General features: G+C 47.7%; 1 protein-coding gene across 1 annotated transcript; it reads left to right on the forward strand.

Annotated features, from left to right (window-relative positions):
• Positions 1-374: 374 nt before the first annotated feature.
• On the forward strand, positions 375-25645 carry LOC119170626 (trypsin-1-like). Its single transcript, XM_037421844.2, has 6 exons — positions 375-534; positions 1937-2135; positions 13827-13920; positions 18358-18541; positions 19576-19739; positions 25449-25645. The coding sequence occupies exons 1-6, from the start codon at positions 471-473 to the stop codon at positions 25614-25616; spliced, it is 873 nt and encodes a 290-aa protein (XP_037277741.1). The 5' UTR covers positions 375-470; the 3' UTR covers positions 25617-25645.
• Positions 25646-26058: the final 413 nt, after the last annotated feature.

The following is a 26058-nucleotide window of genomic DNA, read 5'->3' on the forward strand; positions in this document are numbered from 1 at the left end:
CTTTGTTCACTCTCTTATGTTACACTGTAAACATCGTCTTTCGACGATGTTTACAGTGTAACATGTAGATTCGGGCCGATGTTTTTGTATTAAAATTGCAAATTCAATTTTTCAGGTGGTTTACCCTACCATACCCCCTTAATGTCATTCGTTGTAAATGGCATTGCATTTGCCGTGTGACAGGGGTATTACACCTGCTTTACTTGTCGTGATGACAGAAAGTACGCTGTGAGCCGGGTTCGCTGACCTAGTCGCCCGCATCAACTGGACCCACAGACGCTAAACACTCCGGTCGCCGTAGTCATTAATCTCCCTCCGGCGGATAACAATAAAACCGCAAGGAGCAACGATGAGGAAAGAACTCTTTTTCGCTTTGCGGAGAGTCGTTGAACGGCCGCTTGTCTGTGTAACTCAAGCCGAAAAAACGGAGAACAAGCTTTCCAGACTACACCTGGGAATCAACTGGAAACATGTTCGCTGTAATAACACTTCTGTTTGTGGCGGTTACTGAGAGCAATGCGTGCGGCGAACAAAGTGAGCTCATTCATCTTCCCTCAAGGACGTTGTGATTTAAGCTTCGCGTTACATTTAGTCTTGTTTCAGGTTCGGTTTTGTTGAGATGTTCTGTGTAAATGTTACTGATGTCTACTATAAATGAGATCAATTTTCTCAATGGCTTATTTGTTTGTCGCAAAAGTTAATACCTTTCAGATAGTCTGTTTGAGTATACACTGTTCAAAACCGTACTTGGTTGTGTCCATATCAGGACGGCATCTTGGTATATATAAGAACTTGCTTTTGATGACGATGTACTAAATAAGCCAAAAAGATGCGCTAAAATTTAACTCATAAGTGTAATAACGACTTCTCTATTTCACCGATAAAAGCAGATCAAATCGGTGGTATTAAGCTATTGAAGGCTAAGGAGGATCGATGCTTTCTTCTGTGTTTCAAATTGGATGGTTATAGGATGAGTTTTGTGCAACAGTGCACTTTCATGCCGTAAAGCCCGACAAATTCTTATTCGATTATGAATATTCTTTTTTTTTTTGACAAATAGATAAGGTTTCCCTTTGAATATAATTGCGTTTGTAATACACATCTTCCGATGCGCATGAAACAAATATGGTGTGGCTAGTATACCGCCAATGGCTTCCAAGAATTTTAGGTTTGAAGCTCCTTAAAGCGGCGCCCGTTCGTCCCTCGTCGTAGTACGTAACATGTCTTACGCTTTGACCTGCGAGGTGGTGCTGGTGGAAGATTTCTCGTGTGCGTTGTTGAACAATAAAAAATTCGCAGCGTGTGCGTTAACTAAAAGCCGAATTCTCCTGTCTCCCATTCTCTATTAGCAGCCATTGGCATGTACATTGAGCACTATCTGACAAGAAAGGGTTGCTACATTATACTCGCTGGGCGTAACCTCCTTGGTTTTAGGAAGGTTTAGCGAGCGTTGGGCCGCAGTGCCATGAATACAGTGAACTAGTATATACCATGAGCTCGAGGTGGTTAAAGGTTGGAAATAAACACGAAGCGCCAGCCGTGAGAGAGTGTGCCTGTTCCACCTCTCGTTTAGTCCTTGGAATGTCCGCTGGATGGCGGTGCTTCTATATGTGGAATATAGGATGAAAAGATGTGAGATGGTGGTACTTGGAGTGTTGAATAGATGGACGAACGGACACACAGACAGATGCATGGACGGACGCATGGATGGCTGCACGGGCGGATGGACGCAGGGGCGGAAGCATCGACGAACGCAGGGATGGACGCATGAACAGACGCACGCATGGCCGGGCGAATGGACGCATGGACGGTCACACAGACGGACGCATGGACGGACGGTCACACAGATGAACGCATGGAAGGACGGATGCTTCGCCTCACTCTCCATCATTCACCGCGTGGATATACAAACATTTTTTTTTCATTACCATTACAGGGTGTGGTGTCCGTGGGCCCAGTTACTACTCTCAGCACCAGAGGATCGTTGGTGGCGAACAAGCCGGGCGGCTCGAGTTTCCCTGGCAGATATCGCTACGCCGCGTGATACCAGTGGTCAACCAGGATCGGGGACACGCCTGCGGAGGTTCCATCATCAACAGCCGCTACGTCCTCACAGCTGCACACTGCGTCACAGGGTGAGAGCCTGATGAATGGTTTTTAACTTATTTTCATCGGTGTTTATTATTGCTATATATATACACCTACCTATTCCTTAAATACACCGAAAAGCGATTTCTGCCTGACCTATTTAAAAAGTTTACCGGTCGCAGTGTGTAATTACGTTATGGCAAATCGGGAAACGCCGAGAAACACTTGCAATAAATATTTTTCGTTGTGCTCCAACTGTTTAGTCTCAGACACACACACAAAACTGTGGAAGGTGAGCGAGAGAGCAGTTGGTATTTGAGCGCGGTGGTCGCTGCGGCCCTATATGTCCCAGCAGTCCGCAAAAGCAGGGCCGCTTTCCAGTGTGTAACTCCCTGTACCGCCTAAGCAGCACATGATAGAGCGGTCACGGGGAATAATTCAAATTAGTGAATTTAATTGGACCCAAGGGAATACTTCACTTGACTGAAAGATCCCTAAACTGAATATTCATCAAAATACGCTACAGCATTCGGTACAGCACGAATAATGTGAAACGCGAGAAAGGTAAATTATTTTAAAAAGAATTCTGTGATTTTTATTTAGACTGGCACCCGTAAAGCGCGAGAGGAGACCAAACTATCCAGAGAATCTACGTTTCCGTGCACTGCTTCTGGCACACCTTGGTTGCTGTGACACAAAGTCTCGATCGTAACTTACTAATATATCCTGCAGCCTCGGTTAAATATACCAAAACTTCGGTAGTCATTACAACCTCTTCACCACGCTCATTTTTGCCGTTCGGACTAGTACTGCAAACGATTTCCGAATCTGATAGCTGTGCGCAGGTACCGAAGTCATTTTCGTCTCCCGCGCGCCTGCTTTGCCTCGGTGGCACTGCATGCCCAAGCAATTTTGCACCGTCACAGATGGATGGGAGATTGGGGGGGGGGGGGGGGGCGTCACTTATCGTGTATCCGCCAGTGCTGCACAGCACAGAAGTTCAATTGATCTCAGACATAAGCGTGAATCAGCAGATCAAGTTCGTTCGACTGAAATATTGACTGTTCAGAAGTTCCTTCAACTGAGGGTTTTGCCCTTAATGCATTGGAAAACCGCCGGGGATGTTATAAAAGTTCGTTATTAATAAATATTCATTAAACCGAAGTTCGTACAAGTAATTACGTAGAAGTGAAATACATACAGTAATTCTGAGCACTAACTATAGTGCGCATGAAAAAGAGACTGTACGTACAGCTAAGTAAACGACTCCATAATCCAAAGTCAAGGCTCTGCCCCCGAGTGACATGCCAGTTTTTCGCTGGTATTACACACGACCTAAAATAGGCATGTAGTCAGATCGCGAAAAAGGAGCTTCAATCTGTCTCTATTAATTGCGGTGTCTCCATTTGTGTCAGCATCTTACCACGCGTTCTGGCCAGTTGCCGGTTCCTTTAAGACTACTTTGAGGGTGAAGCCACCATGTCTATTCGTCATAAAATAATGTAAAGAGGAGACTGACAAGAAAAAAATGAAAACCAAGAGACAACACTGTCCAGAATGGCGAATACAGAAGCTGTCATTCGTCAAACTTACGACGAAATGGCGCCTGTGTATACATTTTGTTTCTTGCACGGCCGCCAATGCACGGCCCCCCGTTACAAATAGAAAGGTACCAGTCGAGCATGCCATCTTCGTCTTCGACAAACGCAGAGGCTGCAAGACGAATCGCAACTGGATGAGCGAGAACGCACTGTATAGCGGCAGACTCTTGTGTAAGAGACACGGCAGTAAGACCTGGCTTTGTGAGAGTTTTAGGGGCGAAGCTCCTTATGGCGTGGCTTGTAAGTCCCTCGTAGTACGTAACCATTAGTGGCACATACCCGAAATAGCGGTCCTTACGATTTTGACCTCCAAGGTGGTTCCGGTGAGAGATTTCTTCTGTGCGCTGTTGAACAATAAAAGATAGTGCTCAATGCACATGTTAATGGCTGCTAAGGGGGAATGAGAGACAGGAGCATTCGGCCTTTAGGTAACGCGCACGCTGCGATCCCCATTAGCAGCTATTGACATGTACATTGAGCACGATCTGACAAGAAAGGGTTGCTACGTTATACTCGCTGGGTGTAACCTCCTTGGTTTTAGAAAGGTTTAGCGAGCGTTGGGCCGCATAGCCATGAATACAGTGAACTAGTATATACCATGAACTCGAGGTGGTTAAAGGTGGGAAGTAAACCCGAAACGCAAGCCGTAAGAAAGTGTGCATGTGTCACCTCCCGTTTAGTCCTTGAAATGTCCACTGGATGGCGGTGCTTCTATTTGGAGAATATATGATTAAAAGATGCGAGATGGTGGTACTTGGAGTGCTGAATAGATGGATGAACGGACACACAGACAGATGCATGAATGGACGCATGAACGGATGCAGGCGCGGATGCAGGCGCGGATGCATGGACGAACGCGGGGACGGACGCACGAACAGACGCACGCGCGAACGGGTGGATGGACGCATGGACGGTTACACAGACGTACGCAGGAACGGACGGAAGCAAGAACGAATGGACGGACGAATGCTTCGCCCCACTACCCATCATTCACTCCGTGGATATGCTGCCATTTTTTTTCTTTTGCTATTGATCACACAAAATGCAATGGGCTGTGGTGGCCGCATTCTTGAAGGAGGCTGAAATGCCTGAGGCCCGTGTACTTTAGATTGCGGTGCACGCGCACGACCGTTGGCGACATGTGCCTTGGGGGAGGGAAGGGGGGCTGCAAAGCCAAGTTGCATCGCGGCCGGGTAAGGAAAAAGCACTGGTGTAGCTTAGGCGGTGCACTTGCGCCTTTTGCACCACCCCCCCTGCCGACACCCCTTGTGTTAAAGAACCACAGGTTGTCAAAACTTTCCGGATACCTCCACTCCGGCGTCTCTCATAATCATATTCGCCCCGCCGCAGTGGTCTAGTGGCTAAGGCACTCGGCTGCTGACCCACAGGTCAAGGGATCGAATCCCGGCTGCGGCGGCTGCATTTCCAATGGAGGCGGAAATGTTGTAGGCCCGTGTGCTCAGATTTGGGGGCACGTTGAAGAACCCCAGGTGGTCAAAATTTCCGGAGCCCTCCACTACCGCGTCTCTCATAATCTTATGGTGGTTTGGGACGTTAAACCCCACACACCTACCTCTCATAATCATATCGTGGTTGCCAGACGTTAAACCACAGCAATCAATACATTAGTTTCCATCAATTTACATGTTCTCCCATGCATTCGCCTAAGACGACTCGAAGGCTAACGCCGTCTTCTTCCTCTTCGCAGTCAAGTCCTTCCTGCATTCCTCCAATAAATAGCATTCTGCACCTAACGTGATTTTGTGCTGCCTCCGGATGCGTTTACATCGCAAGCTTTCTGCCACTCACGTACTTTTTTTTGCACAGCCTCCGTGATCGGTGCGCCTTTGACCTCGCAGCTATAGATCATGCGATAACGTCCCCATGTGATTTTACGCGCATGAAGCCACAAATCTTGGCGATCTTCGACGTCATCGCTAGGACAATATTCCGCGAGTCCTTTTACGGGACTCTGCGAGACCTCGTGCACTTTTAGAGTCTTGGGGACGGAATCAACAAGAAAAGCACTTGAACCTCTCGTCTGGGTTGTTCATAGCTTCCTTACGCTGTTTGCCTCGTTTTTCAACACGGTGCACCTCCCTTTGCTTCTCTACCAAGCCTCACTCTTGGTACTCCGCAAGGCCGCTAATAGGCGTCACATCGCCGGTCTAGACTTGACGAAGCACAGCCCTGAAATTTCAAAAAAGGGGGAGGGGGGCGGCTGCGCACGCAAATATTTCAAAACAGTCAGTAAGGAGCAGAACTACTTTAAGTGTACTAACAGAGTACAACTTTACGATCTTCCTCTTACCTCGACGCTACACGTGGCAAGCGAGAAAACGCGCGAAAAAAAAGAAGAAAATGCGCATGGAGACGCCGCATTGAGATTCTCGCACCAAGCACCGTGACGTCATCAATTTTGAAGGCGTCTAGTGGGTCGTGCGTAGCTGCCAATATATCAAAATAAAGTACATCGTCATCTATGGGTGCCACTGACATAGCATACGGAGTTTCAGAAAATTTAATCGGACCTGTGTCGCTGGAATACGAAAAGTAGACTCTGAAATTTCGATGTTACGCACAGATATTTCGGCGCGAAATTTAAATGTAACACTTCAACCCTGATTTTATCTTCTATAAGAACCTATGATAGCGAAACATGGGCCATTCGAGTTTTCAGAGTGCAATTTGTTATTTAAAATGAATATATTGTTGCTCTTTAGGATATATATGTACCCTCACCAGCTCATCACAGGTCTTCAGTCCTCCTTTTTTTTTCTAGTAAAAAGCCTATCTATTTATCCAAGGCAGTTTATACATTTTAGTGCTATTTTTTTAAAACAATTCGTTAATGATCTGAGCAATGCTCCTCGCCCTCACACTTCAAATATCCCTGACCACGGAGGCAATGCTGGCAAACATTGTTAGACTTAAAACGGGGTTTATTGGTGTAAGTAGTACTTGCACAGCAGGTCTATTGATGCGGAAAGTGGGCGGCAGCAACCGACGCAGGAATCACAGCGCTCGGGAGAACAGCTCACGCTCGGCTCCTCTCGCTAAAGGCGTGACACACTGCGGCACATAATATTCTTCCTCTCTATATTACCCCGGCGACGAAGACGAGCCATCCTGGCAAGTCAAGGTGACGAGAGTAGGAGTGGGTCGTGATAGGGCTTGAGACGACTCATGTGGACAGTCTCACGACCAAGGCATCGCCTGTCTGTAGATGGCGTGACCGGCTCGATCACGTATGTGATAGGAGACCGACGTTAGACGACGCGATAAGGACTGTGAAACTTGGGGGCAAATTTAGAGGACAGGCCTGGGGAGTGGAAAGGCAGTCGGAGCCAGACGAGTGAGCCCACGGCAAAAGTCTCGACTTGCTGGTCACGGTCGTGGCGATCTTTTTTGAGTGCTTGCTTGTCCGAGGTGAATTATCGGGCCAACTCACGACACTCTTCAGCGTGGTGGCGAATTTCAGAAAGAGGGTTGAACTCAAAGACGTCGGGACGATACGGCAGAATGGTGTCAAGTGGAGCATGGCTCACGTCCATATAGAAGAAAGAAAGGCGAGAAGCCTGTGGTTGACTGCGTCGCGGTGTTGTACGCATAGGTCACAAATGGGAGAATGACATCCCAGTTCGATTGGTCAGAATTGACATACATGGCGAGCATGTCTTCTAGCGTTCGGTTGAAGCACTCAGACCGTTGGTCTGTGGGTGGTAGGCTGTAGAGGTGCAGTGCACCGTGCGGCATGCCTGAAGGAGTTGTCCAACTTCGGATAAAAATACACGCCCTCGATCACTCAGTAGTTCACGTGAAGCCCCGTGATGCAGTACGAAGCATCGCAAAACGAAATTGGCTACGTCACGGGCACCAGCCATAGGTAGTGGAGCTGTTTCAATATACCTCGTCAGATGGTCAACGGCGACAATGATCCATCGATTTCCAGCGGCAGTGTAAGGATTCCAGTGCGGTCGAACGGGCGCGCTGGACACGGTAGAGGCTATAATATCCGGGTGAATGGGCCACTGTCATTCGTCGTTGGCATAATGAACAGGACAGAATGTGTTTTTGTACAAAAGTGTACATACCACACCAGTAGTAACGCTGGCAGATCCGCTGATATGTTTTTAACACACCAGCGTGAGCATGTTATGGGTCGGTATGGAAATACGCACAGGCATCACATCGCATGTAGCGTGGTATAACCAAGAGCCATTTACGGCCATCCACGTGGTAGTTTCTGCGGTATAGTTGCGCGTCCCGTATCACGAAATGTGTGGCTTGGCGGCGAAGAGCACGTGGGTACGCAGACGTTGAAGAGTCAAAAAGAATGTTAAGGAGAGATGTTATCCATGGGTCTTTCCGCTGTTCAGACGACATGCTTGAGACGGAAATGAGAGTGATGGAGAAATTGGCGTCCGAATGCAGGTCTGCGCTGGATCTCACTGGTGATCGTGAGAGGGTGTCCGCATCAGAGTGCTTTCGTCCTGGGCGGTAGACGACACCAATGTCGAATTCTTGGATGCGAAGAGCCCAACGTCTAAGGCGACCTGAAGGTTCTTTTAGCGACGCCAACCAAGAAATTGCGTAACGATCTGTCACAACGTCGAAACTTTGTCCGTACAAGTAAGGACGAAACTTGCTTAAAGCCCAAACGATTGCGAGGCATTCTTTTTCAGTTACTGAGTAGTTCATTTCCGCTTTCGTCAGTGCGCGGCTTGCATATGCGACGACGTATTCGGGAATACCGGGCTTTTGTTGCGCGAGTACTGCTCCCAGACCAACGCCACTGGCATCTGTGTGCACTTCAGTAGGGGCACTTGGGTCGTAATGGCGTAGAATGGGTGGGGACGTAAGCACGCGGCGCAGTGTAAGGAAGGCTTCGTCACATGCCGGGGTCCAGTTAGAAAGATTAGCTGGACCGTTCAGTAGTTGCGTAAGTGGGGCTATTATTGATGCAAAGTTGTGGACGAAACGGCGATTTTACGAGCACAAGCCGTTGAAGCTCCTAAGTTCTTTGAGTGAAGTCTGCTTCGGAACGTCGGCTACGGCTCAAAGTTTGTCTGCGTCGGGACGAATTCTACCCTTTGACACAACGTGACCAAGTATATAGTAAGTTGGCGAGCCCCAAAGCAGCACTTCTTTAGGTTAAGCTGGAGGTTTGCCTTAGTAAGACACTGAAGAATTGCGCGCAGACGGCCGACGTGAGTAGGAAAATCAGGAGAGAATATGACAACATCATCAAGGTAACATAAGCAAATCTGCCATTTAAGGCCGCGTAAAATGCTGTCCATCATTCGTTCAAACGTTGCAGGTGCATTGCACAGATCGGATGGCATAACCATGAATTCATAGGGGCCATCCGGCGTAACGAACGCTGTTTTGGGACGGTCACACTCTGCCATCGGAACTTGCCAGTAACCTGAACGTAAGTCCAGCGAAGAAAAGAATTCGGCACCTTGTAGGCAATCGATAGCGTCGTCGATGCAGGGAAGAGGGTATGCACCTTTCCGTGTAATATTGTTCAGTCACCGGTAGTTGACGCAAAATCTAATTAAACCATCTTAGCACAACAGGTGAAGACCAGGGGCTAAAAGATGGTTTGATTACACCGCGCTGAAGCACATCGTCCACCTGCTCTGTAATTAGACTTCGTTCCTTGGGTGATACGCAGTAGGGGCGTTGCCGCAAAGGAGGGTGCGTTCCAGTGTAGATTGTGTGAGCGACGGTGTTAGTTTGACTCAGTGCCTTTTGAGGAAGGTCAAATGAATCTCGGAATTCATGTAGAAGAGCTATTAGCTGGTCCCGTTGATCCGGAGGAAGCTTGCTGTCGATGGAACGATTGAAGATATTTAGGAGTAGTCATCTCACGTAAAAAGAGGAGTAACATCGTTCAGTTGAAGTTGCTGGCCAGGGTCGCGGGACTCAATAGGCACAATAACGGTGTCATCAACAGGATGAACATAGCCCAGTGTTTCGTGAGCTCTTAAGGTGAGAGGGCATGAGCTAGGATTGCAAACGACAATTCCGGAAGTACCTTGGTGAGGTGGCAGAACGCCGTACGGCAGAGACGTACCGTGGCGGTGACTGAAAACGTTAGATGGGGAGAACACAACGGTAGAGCCGGACAATTCAGTGCGATTGACGGGGACAACGATGGCACTAAGAGGAGGAACATCAACGTCGGAAGCAACAAGAAGCTTGCCAAGGTGAGTGCGCTCATTGTCGGTAGATGGCGCATCTGAAAACACAGAAAATTCCACCTGCATGCGAGCGCAGTCAGTTACGGCGTGGGTGGTGCGACGAAAAATCCCATCCAAGTATCACGTCGTGGGAACAAGTGGTCAACACGAGAAATTCGATGTGGTACAGGACGTCTTGAATGATTACTCTCCCCGTACATGCTCCGACTGGTCGAATTGGTTGCGCACTCACGGTATTCAGCAAAACGTCGGAAGGCGGCATCGTTACTTTTCGTATCAAACGGCAGAGTTTTTATTCATCACAGATACGGCGGCACCCGTGTCAACAAGCGCAAGAGTTCGTAGACCACTGCTATTATTACATGAGTTGTACTTAGACCGAACGCAGATATACACTGATGGGTCCGTCTCGTCCAGCAGCTCATCAGGTGCCACTGTAATTCCGGCTGCAGCAATGACAATCAAGTTTAAGTTGTCGCATATGACTACATCTACGGCATCAGAGCTTGCTGCTATAAGGGCTGCTTTACAATATCTCGTTCAAGAACGTCCAGGAAAATGGGTCATATTCTGTGATTCGAAGGCAGCGCTTCAGAGTATGCAGTCTGCCATGCGTAGGAGGAGTCATGACCAATTGGTACAAGAAATAAGACATTGCCATCATGAAGCTCTAGCACGAGGGCATGATATTATATATCAATGGCTGCCTGGACATATCGTTATTACCGGAAATCAATTAGCCGATGATGCAGCCCGCTCAGCCCATGAAGAAACCCGTGTAGTCCCGATTCCTCTATCAAGGAATGATGCAGCAAGACAACCTTACCTGCTGGCTCGAGATCTCACACGCACGTTCTGGTCGTCTACCAGCTTCCAAAGGTGTCAATTTTATGAACTGGATCCTTCGCTCAAGCTAAAGCTACCATCACAACTTTCCCGCTCCGATGCGACACTGTTATGCCGCCTTGTTGCATTTACAAAGGTGTACTCCTTTCGCATTGGTATGGCAGACACTCCTACATGCGACTACTGCGGAGCTGAAGAGACCATCAAACACGTCCTGTGCAGCTGCGCTTGCTACGACACACAGCGATGCCAGCTCCGGATGGTTTTGAATCAACTTGACCCCGGACCATTTTGTGTGCAGAAGATACTAGGACCTTGGGCATCTGCCTCAGTTGCGCTGAAAGCAACTAAAGCACTGCTACTTTACCTAATGTCAACAAACCTGAGCGACCACCTGTAGACTGTGTGTGCTCCCCGAGTGTGCTCGTGATTGTGTGTACCTTCTCATCTTTCTGCAACCTCTTTTCTCTCATTTATCCTTTCCACAGTGCAGGGTAGCAAACCGGATGTGCGTCTGCTTAACCTCCCTGCCTTTCCTTGCATCTTTATCTCTCTCTCTCTCTCTATCTCTCTCTCTCTCTCTCGTAGACCTTCAGCAAACACTTCCAGAACGTTTGTGGGGGACGGCGAGGACTTGTACTATGCGACGGTTTCACAGCTCGTGCCTCCGGAGCTGCGGCAATCAGTTTTCCGCCTGTACGGGGTTCGGTCGGCGACGCAGAGGGGACGGAGAATGGTAGCGGCGTGATGAGGATGAGCGACGGGGACCTAATGGCCGGTAGTCGGCAGCGGGGTGGTCTAGTTCGGTTGGTGATGGGTCGCGTTCCACTGATTGTCGGTCGCATTAACGTGGCAGTTCTCGTTGCGCGTTGTACGGGGCCGGTAAAGAGTAGTCAGAGCACCTCGTAGCTGCAGCAGGGCCCGTTGCGAAGCGCTGGCGACAGAAGCGCGCCACGTGACCTGGATATCCGCATGCGTAACAGATCGGGTGATTGTCAACTGTGCACCAAGGGTTTCCATTATAACGCTGTTGTGTTGCTGGAAATGGCGTCGTTGATACTCGTACAAGCTGGGGAGTCGGCCCAAGCGGAGGTCGTGGCGGAGTAGCAGCAACAGAAGCGTAAGTCAATGGCGCGGTGACGGGTGCTGTCTGAGAGACGGATGGCTGTGCCTCAGAGACCTGCGCCTGTATTACCTGCCTGATGGCGGGCGCGATACGCTCAGAAGAGGGTTCCGTTGCTGGTAGATACAACAAGCACGAAAGTTGTCGGGCCACCTCCTCGCGCGCATATCGTTGATTTCCGACATGATTGTGCTGTGGTCTCCACCCATGGTCAATGCCGTAAGAGTTTCATCGGTAGCCGCTGGCCGCCGTGTCATGACACGTTGTTTGCGCAAATCCTCGAAGCTCTGGCAAAGAGTGGTGATTTCGGACATGGTACGTGGGCCCTTGGCCAGCAGCATCTGGAAGGCGTCGTCATCTATCCCTTTCAAGATGTGTTTGATCTTGTCTGCTTCGATTATTGAAGTGTCAAGGCGCTTGCACAAGTCGAGCACACCTAGATGTAGCTTGTGAAGCCTTCTCCCTGAAGCTGTGCGCGTCCCCGTAGACGCTGTTCGGCACGGAGCTTGCGTACCTCGGGGTGACCGAATAAATCGGTAATGCGTAGCTTAAAAGCACCCCAAGTGGTGAATTCCGAGTGGTGGTTCTTAAACCAGAAGCTCGCTACCAATTTCAGGTAGAAGGGTACATATTGCAGCTTCGAAGGGTCGTCCCACTTGTTGCTTGCGCCTACCTTTTCAAACGTCGACAGACAATTTTCTACGTCTTGCTCATCGGTACCATCGAAAAAAGGTGGATCGCGCACGCGTAGCGCAGTGGGCACGATGATTATCGGAGGTTGGGTCGTACCTTGCTGGGTGTTTTCTTCAGCCATTTCTGGGATGGCAGGTAGTTTCCTGTTGCGGAGTTCCAGGTTGAGTTACCCAGCACCTCCACCACTCTGAAACGGGTTTTATTGGTGTAAGTAGTACTTCCACAGCCGGTATATTGATGCGGAAAGCGGGCGGCAACAACCGACGCAGGAATCACAGCACTCGGGAGAACAGCTCGCGCTCGGCTCCTCTCGCTAAAGGCGTTACCCACTGCGGCCCTAATCTTCCTCCTCTCTAGACACTCCGTATTGGCATACAAGTATACATCTTCCCGCATCGTGCCTGGGTTGTATGCATTGTAGTTCAAACGAAGATATAAAATGGAGTGCAGCGGAGATCCTTGGGAGCACACGAGTTCATTTTATAAGCGTATTACTTACAGCGTCCTTGTTTCGATGTCTTTACTATGCACTGCGAGATGAAGGCTCGGCTATGTGCCAGCCAACCAGTAACGAGTAAATTGAGTGCAAGTTGAGGGTCGAAGATGCCTCTGCTCTCAAAATAAGAGCATATGGTGGCAAGCTGGATGGGCTGAATGATTAAACATTTCTAAGAAGCTGACTTGCATCTGTTCGTGAATCTGGTGATGCCAATCAGAATTACATAACAGAGACAAAATGATAAGCATGCAATATCATCATGCCGCATTTTTTACGTCTGCCTTTAAACATCAATGAATTCATGAATGAATGAATAAAGTTTTTTTAAAGTCCAGCAGTTTTCACCGGGCGAAGTGGGGGAAAAGGGGATTAACCCCTGTCCCTTCCCACCCTCCATCGATCATGATGGAGGTGCCTCAGGTGACCACTCCGACGAGCTGGCCGACCCTTATGTATAATAATCTTTTATTCAAAAATACTCGCACAGGCTTGCTTTGTGTATAAAGTCAAATTATGAGCGGTGATGAGGCCGACCAATTCAATGATCAAAGTCGGGTTATTGGTAAGGCCTGTTGCATGGAGGGGACGACGATGGCGGCATCATTGACTTTCAAAGCCAAGCTCATAATCGGCCAGACTGATTAACTCCATTTTCGTATGCAATTTTTCTTAGAGAATTCGTCTGTAGAGACATCTGTCAAGGAGTGACAAGGACTGCTAGAAAAAAAAGCAAAACTCTTTCTGAACGACTAGATATCATTATGCAGGTTGCTCACGTTTCCGTCAGACTTCACCGTCGTAGTGGGAGAGGAAGACATCACCAAGAAGGACGACACCGATGAAGCCATCCAAGTGCGAAAGGTACGCAGTGTACAGCGTGCTAAATTCACGCCTAGAATTTGTACAGCATTTCTATACTACTACATGAAAAGCATGAGAGAAAATATAAGGGTTAACATGAAAACAAGAGGAGAGCACACTTTATCCGCATATATGTCAGTTATGCAACAAGCGAAACAATTTTAGAGCAAGAAATATGCAGGCTTTACCTCTTAATTGCATACCAAGTATTATTAGCAACTGGTAGCACTTTTTGATGTGCTTGGGTATTGCCATAGTGGCTGGATGATATCGCAGATATTGAAGATAGGCATAAGCAATTCCGGCCTACCCAACATTTTCACTATTTAGCCAAAATGTGGGGAGTAAAATCCTATGCAACGTACAATATTGTTCTTCCAAGTGCGGCAATTTGAATATGAACGCGAAAGAGTTTTAGGCCGCGGTTCAACCAAGTCGGCCTAGAAACATCCATCAGGGTACATTAGCCAAAATGCAGCGTCCAATCTGTGACACTCTTTGGACTGTCACACCACGTTTTCTGATTATGATCTCACCGTACAGCTACACCAAACATTTAATACCAAAATGGTTCGTTTTATCACTGATCATAGATGATAGTCGTCGGGTTACAGATGTACCACCAAGGAACCGTCATCGTGTATGCATCCAAGTTAAACGGTGCGGTAACTGTCATACACCAATACACATTGTGCAAGCTCTCTTGTATCAATGTACAGTAAAAGTTCAATTTCTTCTGTAAGGACCCACTTCACTTTCATTTCATACCGATTGCTATGATGGAGGTATCAAGGTTTTTTTTAAATAGCGAATCGATTATTATGCTGTTCAGCTGAGTTCAAGTGTTTATAATTTTTTTTTGAATGCCATACATCTATGACGATTTTCGTCATACATAAGGGAAAAGCAGATATGCGCTATATTTAGTAACGCTTAGCATATTCATCACAACTTAATGTTTGGTAACTTCTGTTTACGCTGGTCATCCTCTCCATTCCTCTCAAATCATTGTACGGTCTCTCGCCCGATTTGCGGCCGATTCTCTTAACGTAGGTTGTGGCCATTCGCTGAAGAACTAACTAGCTTCGATTCGCCAGCTGCCATCATGGAGAGATTGTGCCTGTGCTTAATTGAGGGCGTCCTGGAACACCTAAAGCTCGCAGCATTGATCTGACGGCATGAGCCACTGGCAATCGTGGTGGTTTTCCAGTCAGACTTTGTGAGTAGAAGTTGCGACTATAGAAGGTGCGTACGAAGCACTCAACCAGACTGCCGTATGCGGTTCCGTGTACGATGTTAAAGCACGAGAAAGCAAAAACGCCCTTCCTGTGTGCGTTTTTGCTTTCTCATGAGTGCACGTGCGTTTTTTTCCATCTCTCTCTTTCTCTCGACCCTCTTTTTCTTGCCCCTATTTTCCCACCCCCAGTGCTGGGTAGCAAACCGGATGCCAATATCTGGTTAACCTCCCAGCCTTTCTCTCTCTCTCTTTCTCTCTCTTTCTCTCTTTCTATTCTGAAATATCGCGAGCGCGACCGAACAGAGGAAAGAAGAAGACGAAGATCAGCTGCGGCGTTCGCAATGAATATTATGTGAGTGCAAGGGTATGCTTTGATGTAAATATATTCCTCATCTCTCCCAACTGGTCTGGTTTATTCTTCAACAAGTGGTGCCGAAGACCCGTCGGGAGTTCTACACGCCATGCCTACCAGAAGACAGCATCTCGGAAAGCCGGCGGAGGACAATTCCGGTGACGGAGATGTCAGCGATGCAACGGAAAGCCAGGCTGGGACTCTGAGTTACGCCGGCTCATCAACAAAAGTGACAGCCATTCTACGAATGTGAAGGTGTGTGCGAACGATATCACAACCATGAGAGGGATCATCAATCGACTCAAAGAAACGTGCACGTCACGTCGATAAGTGGACATGCGCCTCATTATACCTGAGAGTGCTTTAGAAAACGACAACATCGCCACTATAGCGTGGATGTAATGCATGTGCAAAGTATAGAGCTAAACCAGCGACCGCAACTGTGGCACCCTTGCCAAGAGAAAGAGTGTGTCGCTCCGATCCTTTTCAGCCTGTGGGAATAGATTTCGCCAGTTCGCTTTACGTGAAAATGGACAAATCATCTTCGAAGAGTTACATGGCTCTATTCACGAGTGCTGTCACGAGACCTATCCACTCAGAACTGATCTCCAGTGTATAAGGCGACAGCTTCATGCTAGCCTTTCGAAGGTTCACCTCAGGTCGTGGATTACCTGCTGTTATATATATAGACACTGCACAAACCTTCAAGAAGACTTCAAAAGAAATCGCCTCTTTACAAGTGCATTGTTCCATGGCAAGTTTCAAGAATACTGCTCTCAAAGAAAGCTTGAATGGACGTTTCTTGCAGAAAGGGCCACATGGTGAGAAGGCTTCTGGGAAAGAAGAATAAAAACAGCGAAGTCCATCCTACGGAAAATTCTTGGTCACCAAAAGCTCACGCCTGAAGAGTTGACCACAGTCTTGTGCAAGGTAAAAGCCATTATCAACTCCAGACCTCTCACATACTTGTCGTCATCACCAGAAGTACCGACCCCAGCCCCTTTCTTGACTTGTAAAAAAATCACTGGCGTTCCCATCCACGAACAAGACATTGACTTTTCAAGCTTCTAGCAACACCTATAAGAAAATGCATTCCAAGCGCACATCTAATTGAGCAGTTTTGTATGAGATAGAGAATGGCGTATACCTTCTCAGTCTCCGTTCTGCACACCACGCCAGTGTTCAAGCTCAAGATTCTGATAGTCTTAAACAGGGTGACTTAGTGCTCGCTTATGAAGATGAAGCGCCGCGGCAACTTTGGAAGACTGAAAGAATCATACAGCGATACCGAGGACGAGATCGGAACATCAGAGCATGTTCTTTCTAACTACAGCCAATGAAGAGGTGTACAACATCTCTACCCTATTGAACTTTCGTTGTCTTAGATGACTCGAACTGCGCGCTTTTCGGGGGGGAGGGCGGAGAATGTTGAAGAATTCACCAACCACACACATCTTACTGCAAAACAGTGACCGCACATGGTGAGTCGATTCCAACTTCGTTCTCTCCTGCCGCTAGACCTGTGACTCCACCATGGTGGCTCGCTCAACCAGTTGTTAATATTACTATACTTCGCGTCCAGAAAAAAACCGATTTGTCGTCCCCGGCTTTTAAGCAGCTCACACTACGTCTCTTGTATGAAAAATACCAAGACAAGACTCCATACATTTATACACGGACGGATGACTTCGGCCGAACAGCTCAACCAGAGCAGTCGTGATACCAAGGTTAATCACGACGATCAAATTCAAGACATCCCACGCAAAAACATCAACAGCAGCAGAATTGGCAGCCCTTCGTACTGCGTTAAGATTTGGCATTGAGCAACCTACACGCAAGTGGACTATTTTCTGCGACTCGAAGGTGGCACTGCAGTTTCTACTATCAGCCTTACGCAGCGAACCGCACGAGCAGCTGGTACTATAGATAGCAGAGGTTATATACCACCTAACTGAGAAAAGGCACCAAATTACATTTCGGTGGTAACGCCGTCACTTTGGAATCATCGGCAATGAACGGGCCGATGAAGCTGCCCGCTCAGCGCACGCAGAAGACCATGAACTGCTGCTACCACTTTCTATGAAAGATGCTGCACGAAAGCTCCGCAGGCTTGCTCGCCAAAAAACCACGTCACAATGTAATCAGCCGCACTTCAAGCATGCCCGACTGTACTCGCTTGACCCTACGTTAAGTCTTCAAGTCCCGTCGAGGCTTTGCCGAGCAGACGAGACCCTTTTATGTAGGCTGTGGTTGGGCATTTCGTTTATCAATGCCTACGCTTTCCGCATTGGGATGGCCGACACCGCGGCCTGCGAAGAAACCATCCGACATATCCTTCGTGACTGCCTAGAGTATAGTAGACAACGACTGCACCTTCGCAAGGAACTCATCGAATTAGATAATCAACCTCTGTCTGAGGAAAGAATTTTACAATATCGACAGGATGCAACTTCACATAAGAAGGCCCTGAAAGCGCTATTGCGCTTTTCGCGATTGACCGGCCTTTCTGAACGGTTGTATTCAGAACGCCCTTTCTGTGTGCGTTTTTGCTTTCTCATGAGTGCACGTGCATTTTTTTTCTTCTCTCTCTCTCTACCCCCTCTTTCTTGCCCCTATTTCCCCACCCCCAGTGCTGGGTAGCGAACCGAATGCCAATATCTGGTTGACCTCCCAACTTTCCTTTCTCTCTCTCTATTCTGAAAGTTCGCGAGCACGAGTGGACAGAAGAAAAGGCGAAGATGAGCTGCAGTGTTCCCCATGAACATTATGTCAGTGCAAGAGTGTGCTTAAGTGTAAATATATTCCTTATCCCTCTCAAGTGGTCTGGTTTATTCTTAAACATTCGCAGATCATCAAGCACCCGCAGTGGGACAAAGACACGATGGAGAATGACTACGCTCTTCTAGAGCTGAAAACTCCCCTGGACTTTGAAGGGTGGCACAAGCATTTGATGCCCATCTGCCTGCCCGAGAAGGACCAGGACTTTGTGGGACAGAACTGCACCATCAGCGGGTGGGGACTCACCAAGGACAGTCAGTATATGTTCGTGCTTTGTACACACAACTAGCGAGATAGTCTATGTGTAAGCCATTCCATTCACTAAACCTCCTTGCATATATAACAGAGTGTTTCAAGAAATGTGTCCCCTATTATTTAAAAATTACAGAAGGGAGGTTTCTCCGTACTACTTCTGCCGTTACTGTTACTGTGACAGAATGTATCTGTCACAGAACGTTGATTGCAGCAGTAATTATAGAAATTAACACAATTAACTTTTCAACCAATTCTTATATATCAACTTCCCATCACGTCATTCCTGATTAGCCCAGATCATTGCTATGGCTTCCCTAATCAGCTAAAAATACCCCCTTTACAAGGCTACGACTCGGCGGATTATGGCAATGGCTGTAGAATAGCAACGCGAATGCTGAGTTAGACCACTTCAACACATTAATGAGGAAGTCATACATCAGCTAGAAAACCGCTCCATCTCTAAATTAATACAGTCATACTGGTTTAATATTAAGTATTGTGCAGTGGAGGTGATGCACAAGTAACGTCACTGCAAAAAGAAAACAAAAAAAGCAGTGCGTGATTGCGAGAGAGCCTATGGACAGGAGCGCCATACTCGCAAATCTGTGGAGCATGATTCGAGTTTGATAGCGTTTCATTACTAAGACCCGAGAAGCTGCCTCCCCCCGCCCCAACGTTTTAAAGACATACATACATACATACATACATACATACATACATACATACATACACACACACACACACACACACATACATACATACATACATACATACATACATACATACATACATACATACATACATACATACATACATACATACATACATACATACATACATACATACATACATACATACATACATACATACATACATACATACATACATACATACATACATACATACATACATACATACATACATACATACATACATACATACATACATACATACATACATACATACATACATACATACAGACAGACAGACAGACAGACAGAATTATTTACACTCAGACTCTCCCCGTGAATAGGATCGGAAGGAGGGAAGGTGCCGGCCAAATTGCAGAAGGTGGACGTGCCTGTGCTGAAGCATTCCACTTGCATTGAGTTCTACAAGGACTTTCATGATCTCGAGGTTAAGGAAGAGACCATGATCTGCGCTGGATACGAAGAAGGAGGCCGCTCCGCGTGCCAGGTACGATATTCGATTGTGTCCGCTATTTATTGTCTCTGGCCGAGTCCTATCAACTCCGCTATAAGACATTTTTCTTTTAGGCGAAGATATCACTGCCTTCCTCCATACTCCTTCAGCGGTGACAAATGCTGTTATGGCTGTCTTGCGCGAGGAGTTCAGCCTTGTATAATGGTTATTTAATGTTGCGCAATACCAGCACCAGATAGAGCCAATGACGTGAACGTGGTGAGGACCTTAGATCGTGTAGCGAAGTGACACAAAAGGCAATCGTGTTAACATCTGTAGTATAGAGTAGTAGAATGTCAAAATAGCACTATGTGAATCGCACAACGGGCCACTCGTTGAATTATTCCAACCCACCACAAAGATTTCAGCCATGATTCTTTATCTTCCTAAGCCACAGCAGCAAGTTTACATAATGTTTTGCAGGTAGCTGGTACTACAGTTCTCCACAGTCGCTTGAAGAAAAAAAAGGAAAGCGACGTAATCACACAGAAGCTGGAACATTTATAGGGTTGATTCTCGGTAACGTGTGTGAAGCCGTGCCCGCAGCACGCTGAGAATCTCGGAGGCCATGCAAGGTCTGTGATTTGGGTTTATTCCTTAGCCACGGAATGCGTGTCGTCTGCATAGGTGCTACTTAAAGTTCACACTTTAGGAGCACGGAAGCTTGGCGGAATTTTAGGGTCGAAGTTCCTTTTAGTATAACCTTGTCACTGGTCACGCGTAAGCGAGAGAAAAAGAGACGAGAAAGAAAATAAGGTGAAAGAAATGTATGACCACATGTCGTCTCATCTCTAAGAAGGCTTTACTTTGCCGCTACTCTCTGAAGTGCCGGTACTCTCAGATTGGCTGCTGCGCGCGCTTTGCGTGAGTGCGCGGAGAACGAGTGCCTCTCTCAGTCTCCTGGATAGTGGCCGTACGTGGCGGATCGTTGTTGGGGCATGCACAAAATAGAGCGGCGGGCGCGTTGAAGACGCTTGCGCTCGGCTTCCTTGGCTTGCGTCTCGTCGATGTTACCCGCGCGCCATCTGCATTCTTGAACGTGATCGGACGCATGTGTGCGCGCACGGACTGACGGACGGATGGACGGACGTATGCTTTGCCCCACTCATCATCATTCACTCAGAGTATATGCTGTGATTTTTTTATATTACGGAGTACATATACGGCGCCGAAAACAGGGACAACACTGTTTTTGTCACCCGTCTCCGTTTTCGGCATTGTGCATTTATTCCGTAAATTTTTTCAAGAAAATTAGGCAGTAACTAGTAGTATAGCTTTGTCGACATTGCTATTTAATTGTAACTACATCTCGAAACCAAAGCATTGTATACGACACAATGAGTTGGAAGCTCAATTTCTAAGGGACCTTCGTGTGTCTAGTGGTGATGCACACTCATTGAATCATTTATTTCATTAACGTGAAGGCCTCATGCGTCTCATCAGTAAACAAATGTGGCGCCTGGTATCGACAGCAAAAAATGTAAGGAAATTAGGTCATCTGGTCACCTGACGTCACGAGCGGTGTCATGCGAGAAGACGTTTCGGATAACGTAATCACATGTCATAGTCACATGGGCCAACTTGCGCCGGTCCAAGAGGTAGGGCAATACCACTTAGAGTGCGGAAAGCTTCCGCGAGGAAGCAGGGTCCACGTAGTTTACAGGAGCAATGAGATCAAATTTACTCATGTCGAGATTTTCGCGCCAACAAGTAACTATCGACCCCCCCCCCCCCCCTGTTGCAATTCGCGACCTAAAACGCATCCGAGGTACGAATGAATATCTGTAATATTAATCAATATATCCGCTATCGCACGTGGTTCAAAAAATGGGTCGAAAGCCCGCCAAATTGTAGTGCTGTCAGTGCTACCTCGCGGCCACGTCGAGGCCGCCGCACAGCTGATGCTGCTTTCACAAAAATGATGACGTCACGTACACTGGCATTTCGTCTGCTAGGAGCGCACGTGCAGTCATTACAGCTGTGTCTGATGATGTAGACTAAAGTCCCTCCCCGCGTTTTCCGCCTGCTAGGATAAGTAGCACCCACTCGTTCTTCCGCTCTCTCTTTAGCCCCAGCCTTGAGAAGGGACCTCGTACTGCCAGTGAAGCCCACCTCGTTCGCCAACACAGGATTTACTCTGTAGCAGCTCGACGCAAAGTGAAGCGAGCAAATGAGGCTGTTCTTCTGAGGCGTTCAGTCCCTCTGTCCATGGGCGCGTACGAAGTCAACCCACTGGCTTGCGTTGAGGTTTGTGGCTTGGATGAAACGCCACGCAATTTCCGCTTTTCCCCCGCCTCGACGTGCAGATTCTCACTGCGCAGTGGTTCCCCGACATTCTGGCACGTATTGTCTGTCTGAATGAGCGTACTCACGCTGTGGAGCGCATGTAAAATCAGTCGATGCGTCACGATGAATCGCACACGCGCTACAACACTGCAAGGAGAGCCGTTAGTGAGAGCATGGACGGAGTCGGCTCAAAACACACTCAGATCGTCGACGTCATTGTTACTAGCGTATCGTCACTCAGGCTGGTATTTGTGGAATGTATCACACCGAACACGTAGCACTATAAGTGTCGATGTCGCAGGGCAGTCTATCTTCCGTTTTCTCCTTAGCTTCTCTACGCTGTTTGACATCGAATCGAATTACCTTCCACGCGACGGATACCATTCAAATTTGGCCAAGAAGACCTATGTATAATTAGCGATCGAATGATGGGCACGTCTCGATCTTGGAATTTGATGTCAGTGCCCCTTTAACCTCCACATAGCTACGTGGACGTTACGTGGACGTTCTTCTATGAGGACGTTCTTCTACGTGAACATCCACGTAGCTTAATCAGTGTCGTACACTCTTAATCAAATACTGGTAAAATGCTGGATACATCCAGCAAACCAGTGTCCAATTTCCTTGCTATGAGTGAGTGAACAATTTTATTCACTTCCTGCAGGTTACCCGACTCGCTTCCCACCTAGGAGCTGGTTGAGAGACCATGTCTCTCAGCAGCTTCTTTGGTCTGCTAGATCGCCCAGTTTTCTGGCTATATCTAGCATTTTAATCGGACCTCATTGACAGTGCACTAGGCATGGGGTTTTACCGCCACCCTCCTTAGCACGCGTTGCTTACAATTTTCTGCTGATGTAATCACGGAAGAAATCGATATTCGGGGTGACTTTGATATCTCACTCTACCATCAGTGGTGGACGTTTTATGTCGTGGGGCGAGTGTTCTTGGCCGTGCGAGCAAGGATGTTTACGTCAGAATAATACATAACCTATAGGGATGAAAGAAATCTGTACACAGTCGGCTCAAGACGACTTTCCACAAGTGGAGTTGTGTTCTTCAAGGCTAGAACTGATCAAGTCAGTTTCATGTTCATCGTATTCTCCTGCTTCTCATAGTCAGGAAGAAGAAGGAAGGAACGTGTCCTTCCAAAAAGTCCTCTGATTTCTTTCTCATCATTTTCAATATTAAATATCCCCTTCATATAAACCGCCGCTTTCATGGCCAGTCCCCTGTAGTGAGTAGGAGCCATAAGTAGAAGAACAAGCAATCAAGCAAGCAAGCAAGCAAGCAAGCCCGCCTTTTGCCGATCCTGCGTAGGTGCAAATAATTCATGACCATCTGGATTGAACAAAAAACATTCATCTTCTAAACTGTAAAATAAACAAGCTGGTCTTCTTCGCTCTCTGTGCATTGTTGTAAATCAAGGTCGACATTGTTTTTTTGAGATGACAGAGACAATTAACGTAATTAGGGGAAATTGCACCATCTCGCACTAAAGCGAACCATTAGGGGATGTGAAGCAGCGCTTGGTTTTCCGTTGCGTTTCCGTTTGTTGTTTTCATTTTTATGTTTCCGTGTATGTTTAATTTGATTGTGGAGTTGTGTATATCTTGTGTACCGCTTATGTGATTCCCCTTCATTGTGTAAATTACTGTATAGTTATTCATCACACCGCAAAGTGAACACCCAGCACTAATTCGCATCCTCACATGGTTCTCTTTAGTGGAAGATGGTGTAATTATTATTTTGTGATTATGAGAAATAAAAAAGCGAGAGATGGTTGCACGTGTCAACGGTGTGGTGAGCCGGTGGATTATCTCGCGCAGTACTTTGTGTTGTACGACGTTGGTCATCTTCCCGAGCCTGTGGTACTCGTCCCTATTTATCATATCTTGACATCCACGCATGTCCACGCACGGACTCACTTGTTTGATTAGTCACGCCAAGTCTTCGATGTTTCTGTTGCCCTTCTGCTTCGTGTTGCTCACAGCTTTGAGATTCGCTTGCCGGAGTTGTCATTTACGTTCAGCTTCGCGAGCTCGGAGTTGTGAATCCACTATCGGAGTTGTCGTTTACGTTCAGCGTCCCAAGCCCTAGCTGTTCTGCTCCGCGGTGCTGCTTACGCTAATGATTTGACAGATTTCATTGCTGTCACAGCTTACGTTACCTGCCGCTACAACTGATGCCAACGTTTTCGTCCACAGCGCCATTGAGACGGAGCGTGCAACGGGTGCGGGCGCGCTCCACATTATATCCGAGTGCGTAGCTGTGGCGGAGAGAGAGAAAGCGAAGAGGATAAACAAAGCGCAGAGGCAGCACTCACGCCACCTGCGTCGTAAGAGAAGGACAGGGGGAGAGTTGGCCCATGCACAGTGATGGAAGGATGCGTGAGAGAAGGACGAACATGACACCGAGCAAAAGCTGCTTCGCATCATAAAAAAAAGTGAGCTTTACCACAAAGGCGAAACAGCGAACGCGATAGCAACCAATTGGAAGGTCGCGTGCCGAATGGCAAGCAGATCGAAACGTGTCCCGCATTTCTCACGCATAAATGACGCACAAAACATACTCACAGGTGCAGATGAACACGAATAAGCGTCGCAGTTGTTACTTCGCTGTGTCTAAAAAGCGCGCCCTTTTCGCAAACTGACACTGTGCTACGAGTGCAGTGACCATTAGGCGCCCGGTAAATACAACAGAATCATTCTGGTGAAAGCCCCAAGCATACGATTGTCCCCACCGCGAGATAAGCGAGCGTTTGCAAGTGCGTACCCTCTCCGTGGTGCAAAGTACGCACGGGAGATGAGAGCGCTCGCCGCCGCGTCGTGACAATCTGGCAACGCGCTCATTGCGCCATCTTGTTGGTAATGCGGGAAACGCTATAATAGTTCCCCCCGAGATACCCGTCACCAGCGGTAAGTGGTAGATATAAATAGCTTGTCGTTTCAACGTTTAAGGAGGCGCTTTTCAGTGACTTAGGGGCTAACGCCTCCAACTTACGATTCATAGGTAGCGCGTTCGATTCCGCGCGTACGAGTCCTTTCTTGAATTATTTTTTTTCTTGTGTTTACATATATAGATACGTACTTCGTACACATAAACGGTGAGCGAGGGTGACGCCATCGGCAAAATCCAGCCAATATTGTCCATATAATTGCTATTGCAATACATTGTGTCGCGTAAGCAAGGCATTTTGCGAGGACAGGCGTCTACAACTGCTGCATCAAAAGCTATGGGTGAGACTCTATGGCTGAGCGAAGGCCCTCTTAAGGTCATCAACAAGTCACCGTTAAATCTGAGAGAGCTGTGGGAACTCAATATGCCTTGCTGTTCAGGTCTATACGCGCAGACGCGGCGTGAAAAACACGTTGCTTCTACTCCAGCACACACACAACAAATGCTTTCTTACTCGTGCAGGGTGACTCCGGGGGACCGCTGCAGTGTGCTCGAGCGGATGGTCGCTACGTGCTCGCCGGTGCCACTTCCTGGGGACTCAAGTGTGCCGCCCCCAGAAAACCGGGCGTCTACGCACGGATCGCCACGCGCGTCGACTGGATACGAAGCGTAGTCGGAGAGACGCCCTGATGCCTTCAATAAAGCTACCCTGACTTGCATTCAATTGATTGAGATAGTGTATGTATGTGTACATGTGCTTGTCCTTGTGTGTGCGCGCGCAAACACAGACTCACACAAAGACACGCAAATGTGCGAGCACGCACGCGTGCCTTTGTGTGTGTGTGTGTGTGTGTGTGTGTGTGTGTGTGTGTGTGTGTGCGTGTGTGTGCGTGTGTGTGTGTGCGTGTGTGTGTGCGTGCGTGCGTGTGTGCGTGTGTGTGTGCGTGTGTGTGTGTGTGTGTGTGTGTGTGTGCGTGTGTGTGTGCGTTGCCGCTGCCCAAAACAAATGACTTCCGATTTTACGTTCATTTCCACTTCCGGTCTGCACCTAGAAGCATCGACGACCAATTTAATTGGTACCTGTTTTCTACGGTAAAACAAAAAAATAAACTTACCGGCCATTGTGTATAAT

The sequence above is a fragment of the Rhipicephalus microplus genome, chromosome 2, assembly GCF_043290135.1.
Source record: "Rhipicephalus microplus isolate Deutch F79 chromosome 2, USDA_Rmic, whole genome shotgun sequence".
Lineage (NCBI taxonomy): Eukaryota > Metazoa > Arthropoda > Arachnida > Ixodida > Ixodidae > Rhipicephalus > Rhipicephalus microplus.

What these genes read in the sequence shown, in the direction of transcription:
- LOC119170626 (XM_037421844.2), top strand. Translation starts at nt 471, where the DNA reads ATGTTCGCTGTAATAACACTTCTGTTTGTGGCGGTTACTGAGAGCAAT. An exon ending in AAGCCATCCAAGTGCGAAAG is followed by an intron (nt 13,921 to 18,357) that starts GTACGCAGTGTA and finishes AAACATTCGCAG; the next exon opens with ATCATCAAGCACCCGCAGTG. An exon ending in GAGGCCGCTCCGCGTGCCAG is followed by an intron (nt 19,740 to 25,448) that starts GTACGATATTCG and finishes TTACTCGTGCAG; the next exon opens with GGTGACTCCGGGGGACCGCT.